Raw genomic sequence first — 10,144 nt, 5'->3', positions numbered from 1 at the left:
AGCTCTAATCCTGATAATAAAATGAAGAAGCTGAAAGCAGAATCATGCAAAAGATTTTAATCCCATCTTTAACGATTTTTAGATTTTTTATTTTCTTAAGATTCCAGCACTATCAAATATGTTTTGCAATAGATTATAATCAATACCAGTAAAACGCTTGGAGGTATTTTAAATTGTGGGAAGTAAAGGAAAAAAATTGTGACAGTAGACAACGGAACAACAACATGTAAAGTGATAAGCTTCAAATATACAAGACACAAAATTTGGAGGAAAAAAACACAAAAGATTTTGGTATTTGGTAGTTTCTATGAAACTAAACTTTGGTTATTCCCCAATTTCAACATAGTGTGATAGTTGATGAGTAATAACTGATCCTTCGGGAGAAGCCTTTAAGCCACAGATTTCTCCAATCCATTATACCTTCGAGTATATAAAACAGCTGCAATATTCCAGGGCCAGATACTTGCTATTTCTTATAACAGCGTCAGAGACAAAGAATTGACTGAAATGTCTGAGGTAAGAAAGGTCTTAAATATCATTGTAAACTAAGATTGTATATCTATTTTGTAAATATAAATATATAGCATCTCTCCATATATTTTTCTTTAAATCATAAAAATTTAAATTATTGAGACTGTCATGTAATGGTTGCTTGAATTTGTAGACTTAGTAATTAGAAAATCATTTTTAGTATTCTGTTTGCAAAACTTTTTTTTTAAATCACTATCTTGTTGCAGTAAATATTTATTTTAGAGTGACCATAAACGAATATTTGTAGGAGTGGAGCCCTGGTTGGGAATAGTGCGGACAGAGTGAGACAACAGAGCCTCAGGTTTATTTTTAACTTTGTGGCCACCAGGTCAGCAAAGAGAGGAAACATGCACCGCCAGAGATTCTCTAACATCTGAGCAACAGCCAATTTCTTTGGCCTCCTCTTTTATCTTTAAAATATATGCAGTACTTACATTCCATTCCATAACATTTTATGTTGATTTTAATATAAAAGTCATTTGTCTTTCCCATAAATTCTTGAATAAAATTAATTTTCTAGGAAGATGCATCTAATTTATCTGGGGTATCATTTATTCTATAGCACACAGCAATAAACTGCCATGGGTATCATGACTTGATAAGTATAAAAATAAAAGGAGATATCTGGTAATTATGCTATGTCCTGACTCTAAGACATGATCTGGAAGAGTCTGTGATGTGGTTTATTTACTTCTTTGCTTAATGTAGTTTTAAATAATTCTTGAAACCTGTTGAAAGAAATTGTAAAAGCCCTGCTTGAATTCTACCCTCTCTAAAACTATTTCCTCAACTTGTCTCTTTCTTATTCTAAATACTCCCAATATTTTGCAATTTCTACATATGGTATATATCACACTTTGTATTGCATTATAGAAATATCTGTAACTGTCTTCCATGTGGAAGTCTCATATGGAAAAAATTATGCTTTCTCATTGTATCCCTGAAAGCACCCACCACAATGCTTTTCACATAGAAAGTAGACATATGTATATGTATGTGTGTGTCTGTGAGAATGTGTGAGTGTATGCATGTGAGTGTTTGTATAATTTTTTACTCTTGATTTCCTACATTAACAATCTGCCTGTAGAAGTCTGAACTTGACTGGAATTTTACATTCCTGTCTTCTCAAAATTATTAGATTATCTGGTACTTTTTTGAATTTGAATTCAAATTTTGATTAACATCAGAAAATAAAGGCAGAGATCAAAGTGTTGCTACATTTTTTACACTGTGTTCTTTTGTCTTATAGATATATAGGAAACATCAAAAGGTGATAAAATTTCCCTAGAATCTCCACTATCTCAAAGGTACTTGAAAATGATAATGACATTAAAAATTGGCATTTTCTTCAATGTAAAATATTAAATTAAATAATCTTTAGAAAACTTTGTAATGTATTTACCTATAACAATGTAACAGTGAGATTAAAAGATCCATAAATCAGGGACTTTCCAAACTGATATTACAGGCAAACTTCAGAGATACTGCAGATTCAGTTCTTAAACCACCACCATAGAATGTGTATCACAGTTAGGCAGGTCGAGTGAATTTCTTGGATTCCCAATGTACATAAAAGTTATGATTACACTATAGCATTATATGTTAAGCATAATAGCAGTATGTCTAGAAAAACAACATAAAAATCTTAATTAAAACATACTTTATTGCTCAAAAGTACTAACAATTATCTCAGTCTTCACTGAGACATAATCTTTTTGCTGGTGGATGGTCTTGCCTTGATGTTGATGGCTGCTGACTGATCAGGGTGATGGTTTCTGAAGGCTAGGGTGGCTGTGGCAATTTCTTAAAATAAGTCAACAACAAAATTTGACACACGGATTGACTCTTCCTTTCACAAAAGATTTCTCAGCAGCATGAGATGCTGTAGCATTTTGGAGCACGTGAAGCATTTTGCCCACAATATTTCTTTCAAAATTAGACTCAACCCTTGAAAACCCTGCCACTGCTTTATCCATTGTTTATGTTTTTAAATCGTTTACTGTCATTTGAAAAATATTTCACAGTGTCTCCACCAGGAGTAGATTCCATCTCAAGAAACCACTTCCTTTGTTCATCCATAAGAAGCAATTTTTCATTCACTCAAGTTTTACCGTTAGATTGAAGCAATTAAGTCACATGTTCAAGCTTCATTCTAGTTCTCTTGCTATTTCCACCACATCTGCACGTTACTTCCTTCACTGAAGTCTTGAATCCCTCAAAGTCATCCACAAGAGTTGGAATCAACTTCTCCCAATCTCCTGTAATGTTGATATTTTGGCCTCCTCCTATGAATCACAAATGGTCTTAATGGCATCTGGAGTGGTGAATATTTTACAGAAGGTTTTTAATTTACTTTGCCCAGGTCCGTCGAAGAAATCATTGTCTTTGCCAGCTTTGGCCTAACAAAATGTATTTATTCAATAATGAAACCTGAAAGTCAAATTTACTCTTTGATCCATGGGCTGCAGAATGGATGTTGTGTTACCAGGCATGAAAACGACATTCATCGCTTTGAACATCTGCTTCAGAGTTCTTGGGGGCTCAGGTGCATTTTCAATGAACAGTAATATTTTGAAAAAAAATACTTTTTCCTAAGAAGTGAGCTGACAACATTTAGTAAACCATGCTGTGCTAGATGTACTGCCATCCAGGCTTTGTTGTTCCATCCATAGAGCACAGGAAGAGTAGATGTAGTATAATTCTTAATGGCACTAGGAGTTTTGAAATGATAAATGAGCATTGGCTTCAATTTAGGACACCAGCTATATCCCTTAAAAAGAGTCAGCCTGTCCTTTGAAGCTTTGAAGCCAGGCAATGTTTCCTTCTCTTTAGCTATGAAAGTTCTAGATGGCATCTTTTTCCAAAATAAGACTGTTTCATCCACAATAAAAATCTATTACTTATTGTAGACACCTTCATCAGTGTTCTTAGATTTTCGGGATAACGCTGCAGCCTCTATATCAACACTTGCTGCTTTATCTTGCACTTTTATGTTATAGCCAATCTCTGCTGGCTTCCGACTTTTCTTCTGCAGTTTCTTCACATCTCTCGGGCTTTGTATAATTAAAGAGCATAAGGGCCTTGTTCTAGATTAGGCTTCTGCTTAAGAAAATGTGTTGGCTGGTTTGATCTATCCAGACAACTAAAACTTTCTCCTTATTGGAAACAAGACTCTCACTTTCTTGTCATTCCTGTGTTCATTGTAGTAGCACTTTTAATGTCCTTCTAAACTTTTCCTTTGCATTCACAACTTGACTTACTAGTTGCTGCAAGATCCTCCCTTTCATCTTATCTTGACTTTTGACATTCCTTCTTCACTAAATCATTTTTACCTTTTGATGTAAAGTAGGAGACATGTGACTCTTCCTTTCATTAGAACACTTAGAGGGTATTGTAGGGTTATTAACTGGCCCAAATTTAATATTCTCATATCTCAGGAAATAGAAAAGCCTGAGGAGACGAAGAGATAACTGGGAGCATGGCCAGTGAGTGAAGCAATCAAAACGTTCACAACATTTGTCAAATAAGTTTGCCACTTATTTTTCCCATAACAGCCCCAAATAATTGGATCAAAGTACCACCACCAAAGATCACTCATCACAGGTCACCATAAAAAGTATAATAAAATCTTATTACATATTTATAATGTCTTATAGATATTAAAATATATTATAATACTGAAAACTACAAAATATTGCTAGCATTACCAAAATATGACACAGAGACATGCAGTGAGCATGTGCTGTTGGAAAAATGGTGCTGATAGACTTGCTCGAGGCCGGATTGCCACAAATTGCCACTCAGTTTGTAAAAAACAAGATATGTATGAAGTGCAATAAAATGAGGTATGCCTGCACATACACAATACCTAGAATAACATCTCATACTTAATCAGTTATCAAGAAAAACTTTATAAGCTAATAAATTAACAAATATGAGGCAAACTTCAAGGAAAGTCCCATAGCTAATCCACATTTTCAACTTGATTGCCTTTCCCAGAACCCCCAACATGTTCTCTAGCATATACTGCATTCTCACCATGACAAAGAAGAGGATTAATGCCTAATGATACCATCCAATACAGAAAATTTCCCATTATTATTTGAAATCCAGTAGTATGCACATTTATTGTGTTAATGACAAATATTTGTAAATGCAAATGTTCTATGTTTCATTGTGTACTCCATTATAAAATTATTGAATAAATCTTTAATTTAGGTCAGCTTTCTCAAATATAACGATATTGTAATTGATACATTTTAACAGTGTGTGTGATATGATAAGGAATCTACAGTGAAAATTAAAATACAACAAAATGCTTTGGAAAAGTTCTTTATTATTTATTAAATAATAAAACTTGAAAGTCAAAATTACTCTTTGATACATGGACTGCAGGATGGATTTTGTATTAGCAGGCATGAAAACAGATCCTTCTTCACATCATGGACTTTTTGGGGTTGCCTGGAACCAGTGCAAATAAATCTGTCACCTACATTACTTTCATGGACATTAGTATAAGGAATGTTGAACTTTCTGAGATCACTAAATTCAAACTTACTTCTTACTTCCAAACTAACACTCTAACTTCCAAAACTAGCATTCTGTGTATAAACCCATGCATTATTTCTTCCAGAAACTATGTACTTTACAAGTACATAGAAGTATTATTCTTTTATTTTTTATTTTAAGTTCAGGGATACATGTGTAGGTTTGTTACATAGGAATTATTATTCTTAAATAATATGTGAATGCTTATTTTTAAAGTAACCAGTGTACTATAGTTCTGAAATTACAAAGCTCCTTTTATTTGATCTTATAAAAGTTCTTTATTAACAAATAGATTGATTTCCTACGATTGTAAGTGACTTGCTCAAACTCAAAGAGCTATTTGTCGACTAACTCATAGTTTAACTGGATCTTTTGAATTCATAGTCTTTTTGCTGACTTCTAGGATATTTATGAATAAAATGAAAGTTCTTCTTATTTTTTATTTTATTTACTCCATTTTGCAGATGAAGAAAGTTCTCCTTCTGATCACAGCCATCCTGGCAGTGGCTGTTGGTTTCCCAGTAAGTATCGATTTCTACATTCTAAAATATTTATGTATAACCATGTACCGCATATTTCTGTCAACCAGGAACCATATATACAAGGATGGTCCCATAAGATTATAACAGAGCTACCAAGTGCAGTGGCTTATACCTGTATTCCCTGTAATTTGGGAGGTCAAGGCAGAAGAATCACTTGAGCCCACAAGTTCAAAAGCAGCCTGGGCAACAGAGCAATCTTACCTCTCTTAAAAAAAAAAAAAAAAAATTGGCCGGGCACGGTGGCTCAAGCCTGTAATCCCAGCACTTTGGGAGGCCGAGACGGGCGGATCACGAGGTCAGGAGATCGAGACCATTCTGGCTAACACGGTGAAACCCCGTCTCTACTGAAAAATACACAAAAATAGCCGGGCGAGGTGGCGGGCGCCTGTAGTCCCAGCTACTCGGGAGGCTGAGGCAGGAGAATGGCGTAAACCCGGGAGGCGGAGCTTGCAGTGAGCTGAGATCCGGCCACTGCACTCCAGCCTGGGCGACAGAGCCAGACTCCGTCTCAAAAAAAAAAAAAAAAAAAAAAATCATGATGAAGTTGAAAACCTCCTACCACCTAATGATACCGTAGCCATCATTATGTCATAGGGCAATGCATTAGTCATGTGTTCATGTGTTTGTGATGATGCTGGTGTAAACAAACCTACCCTCTGTCAGTCATATAAAAGTAGAGCACAAAAAATCATGCACAGTTCATAATACAATAATAAACAACTATGTTACTGGTTTGTGTATTTATTGTACTATGCTTTTATCATTATTTTAGAGTTTACTCCTTCTACTATTTTTTTAACATTAACTGTAAAACAGCCTCAGACACATCCTTCAGGAGGTATTCATAAGAAAGCATTATTATCATAGGAGATGATAGTTCCACGTGTCTAACTGCCCCTGAAGACCTTCCAGTAGGACAAGATGGGGAAGTGGAAAGCAGTGATATTGATGACCGTGACCCTGTGGAAGCCTAGGCAAATGTATATGTTTGTGTCTCAGTTTTAAGCAAAATAGTTTAAAAGTAAAAAAGAAAAAGCGTATAGAGTAAGGATATAAAGAGTGAACATATTTTTGTACAGCTGTAAAATGTGTTTGTTTTAAGCTAAGTGTTATTACAAAAGAGTTAAAGTAAAATAGTTATAGTAAGCTAAGGTTACTTTATTATCAAAGGAAGAAAAATACGTTTTTATCAGGTTAGTGTAGTGTAAGTGTACAGTGTTTACAAAGTCCGCAGGAGTAAACAGTAATGTCCTAGGCCTTCATATGCAATAACCCACTTACTAACTCACGCAGAGCAACTTCCAGTCCTGAAAGCTTTATTTATGGCACGTAACCTATGTAAGTGTATAGGTATAAAGCGTACCATTTTCCATCTTTTATACTATATTTTTTACTGTACCTTTTCTATGTTAAGATATGTCTTAGATATTTTTAGATACATGAATACTTACCATTGTGTTACAACTGCCTACAGTATTCAGGATAGTAATATGCCATACAGTTTTGTAGGCTAGGAGCAAGAGACTATACTATCTAGCCTAGGTATGTAGTAGGCTATACCATCTAGTTTTGTGTAAGTACACTCTATGATGTTTGCATGATGAAATCACTGAACTACCCATTTCTCAGAACTTACCTCTGCTGTTAGACAATGCATGACTGTATATTTTGTCTTGATTCATGAATCTTCAGGGTTTTTTCTCTTTCACATGCTGTCTTCTGTAAGAATACCCAACACACATGCTGTATTCTGTAAGAATACCTAACACCTGCCCTTTTATCATTACACTCCAGAAAATATTATAAATCATATACCATTCAGTGCATAATTCAGTTCCACATATCTTTGGTGTAGTGGTGAATTTGAGCCATTTAAGAATACATATTAAGACTTTTCAGGAAAATCATTTCTACATTTTCTAGACAAATTCTGGGTATTTTAAAAAACGGTTATTATGAGACAATATTAGGTAATAGATTGTCAAATTATTTCCCTCATGCATATGTATATATTTATTTGTGTGTTTTCATGAGCAAGAGTTTAATTAATTTCACTGTTTGACCGTTAGGTCTCTCAAGACCAGGAACGAGAAAAAAGAAGTGTAAGTTACCTTTTCTCTTTTTTACATGTAAGTTTTATGTGTGAAATATTCATAACTGTTGTTAAAGATATTGATTTACCTAAACCTCCCAAACTGTGGAGAGATTCATAACAAGCTTTTGGTATTAGCACTCAACAGAGGTTTAGACTTCAGGGATTTGAACTCTGCCCATAGGAAGGAAATTATCTCCATATCTCATATCACGGTAAGAATAGGATTGAAATCCAGGATCACTCTGTGATGATTTGGGTTACAATATTTTTTACTAGATTTATCTGGCCTAATAACTCAGGCCTCCACTCTGCCTGAGCTCTATGAAACTCATTTCAAAAAAAGTAGAAAATGAAACCCGAGCATTAAGAGATGTGGGCCAGCTTTTATGATCCTCCCAGTGGCAAATTTGCTCATGGATTATATGAGTCTAAACAGTTAACTAAAATTGTTTAATAAAAAGAAAATAAAATTTAAGAGGGAAAGCCTTATTTAAAGATTTGTTTTTATTTATGGAAATCCTATTATCTGGAAAGCATGATTGTATCACAAAAACTACAAACAGAGAGTTAAGAATACAAAAACTAATAGAGATACAGACAGATAATTGAGAGAGAAAGCAGGAAGAAGGAACTGAAATACTGAGAGAGATTGTTTCCTACATGTGGTTTGGGTAAAGAACTTGCATGAAGGCAAAGGGAGAAATTTTATGGTACTGCAACGCCACATTCATCTTGGCCTTGTAAGTAAAGAAGTAATTGCCAGAAAAATTTGCCTTGAAGTGGAAAGATACAAGAACATACCTCTCTAAATAATTTTTAAATGATGCAAATTAATAAACTCCCCATCCATAGTACACACAGAAAGGATAAAGGATTTTAGAGCTTCTAAAGTCTCTTCCTAAAAATAAAGGCCCATTATTTAAAAAGCAAAGCTGTTTAATTTCTCTTCTTTGTAAAAAGTAAAATAACCCTTTAACTTCTTTCTTTCAACAGATCAGTGACAGCGATGAATTTTCTTCAGGGTTTTTTGTGTTCCATTACCCATATCCATTTCGCCCACTTTCACCATTTCCATTTCCAAGATTTCCATGGTTTAGACAAAATTTTCCTGTTCCAGTACCTGAATCTGTCCCTACAACTCCCCTTCCTAGCGAAAAATAAACAAGAATGAAAAGTCACAATAAAATTGAAGATGAAATATGTGGTAAGTACACATAGTTACAATCATAGTTTAAGTTTGCAGATTGGAATCCATAATTTCAAGGAAAAAAATGTTAACTGTGTCCCCAGTTGGCCCCTTTAAGTTTCAATTTGTTTTAATGTTTTTCTCTGGTAGATACTGTAACGTGTGTCCACTCAGATACACATATGTGCCCTTCCATGATCTAACCAGTACAGCACTTTCAATCCCTCCTTTGTTGTGATGTAACAGAAACAATCCCTATGTTATTAAAATATTGTTTACAAAATGTTTGCAACTCTTTATACTATTGTCAATAACTGCATTTTGGACTGAATCAGAGTAACCAAGGTGGAGATCATAGTAGATGAATTTATGGGCCTAGTGTTTAAAGTAGACTTCAGCTTAGTCCTTAGAGAACCATGTAATTTTTCTAATACTAAAACTCCAAACTTAGCTTCCGAATGTCACATTATAGTAAAAAATTTTAAAGGTTTCATGCTTCACCTATAACAGTGACCCCTGTCATTTCATCACATCAAAAACAAAGTGGATGATGTGTCAATTACTAGATAAATTGAGGAAATATAGTCTATACCATAGACTATAGATCTAATCTACTGTAATAATTTAAAATTTAATATATATAAAATAATCTTATCTAAGATTAAATTAGAACCCAGAGATCTGTTCTAGGAAACAAAATATTTCAGACAATACTTACCACTAAAGACCTTTGCTTTCTTTTTATATCTACTCAGTGTTCTTGAGCAGATGGTTTCCCAGTCCTTGAACTAGATATATTTTTAAGCCAATAGTTGTCATTAAAATGCAGAAAATGTACATGTTTCCAAGAAAATGACCCATTGCAATTAATAACCGTATGTCTGTTATTTATTTCAGGTCACCTAAAATTAAATGTGAGCCACTTCTTTGAAGAATCAAAATTCCTGTTAATGAAAGAATAACAAATGTAATTGAAATAGCACACAGCATTCTCTAGTCAATATCTTTAGTGATCTTCTTTAATAAACATGAAAGCAAAGGTCTTGGTTTCTTAATTTCCACAAATTCCATGATAAGTGCTTGATTTGTTTTCAATCTTCAGCAATCCCCTGAAGAAGGAAGAGGTGGCAGATGGTGATAATAACAAACTGTCCTACAGCATGTGACAAAAGTCATCCAACAAGATTCTACTTGCACAATAAGCCTTTCAGTGGGTCACAATGACTACCTTTGTCTCCACAA

General features: G+C 34.2%; 1 protein-coding gene across 1 annotated transcript; it reads left to right on the top strand.

The window, feature by feature from the left end:
* Window positions 1–494: 494 nt before the first annotated feature.
* On the top strand, window positions 495–8,901 carry FDCSP (follicular dendritic cell secreted protein). Its single transcript, XM_023190229.1, has 4 exons — window positions 495–516; window positions 5,544–5,600; window positions 7,691–7,723; window positions 8,710–8,901. Exons 1-4 carry the CDS (start codon window positions 508–510, stop codon window positions 8,875–8,877), a joined length of 267 nt encoding a protein of 88 aa, XP_023045997.1. The 5' UTR covers window positions 495–507; the 3' UTR covers window positions 8,878–8,901.
* Window positions 8,902–10,144: the final 1,243 nt, after the last annotated feature.

The sequence above is a fragment of the Piliocolobus tephrosceles genome, chromosome 3 (genome assembly GCF_002776525.5).
Source record: "Piliocolobus tephrosceles isolate RC106 chromosome 3, ASM277652v3, whole genome shotgun sequence".
Classification (NCBI taxonomy): Eukaryota; Metazoa; Chordata; class Mammalia; order Primates; family Cercopithecidae; genus Piliocolobus; species Piliocolobus tephrosceles.
This window is presented reverse-complemented; position numbering and strand designations above follow the sequence as displayed.

What these genes read in the sequence shown, in the direction of transcription:
- FDCSP (XM_023190229.1), top strand. An exon ending in CAGTGGCTGTTGGTTTCCCA is followed by an intron (nt 5,601 to 7,690) that starts GTAAGTATCGAT and finishes TTTGACCGTTAG; the next exon opens with GTCTCTCAAGACCAGGAACG. An exon ending in AGGAACGAGAAAAAAGAAGT is followed by an intron (nt 7,724 to 8,709) that starts GTAAGTTACCTT and finishes TTCTTTCAACAG; the next exon opens with ATCAGTGACAGCGATGAATT.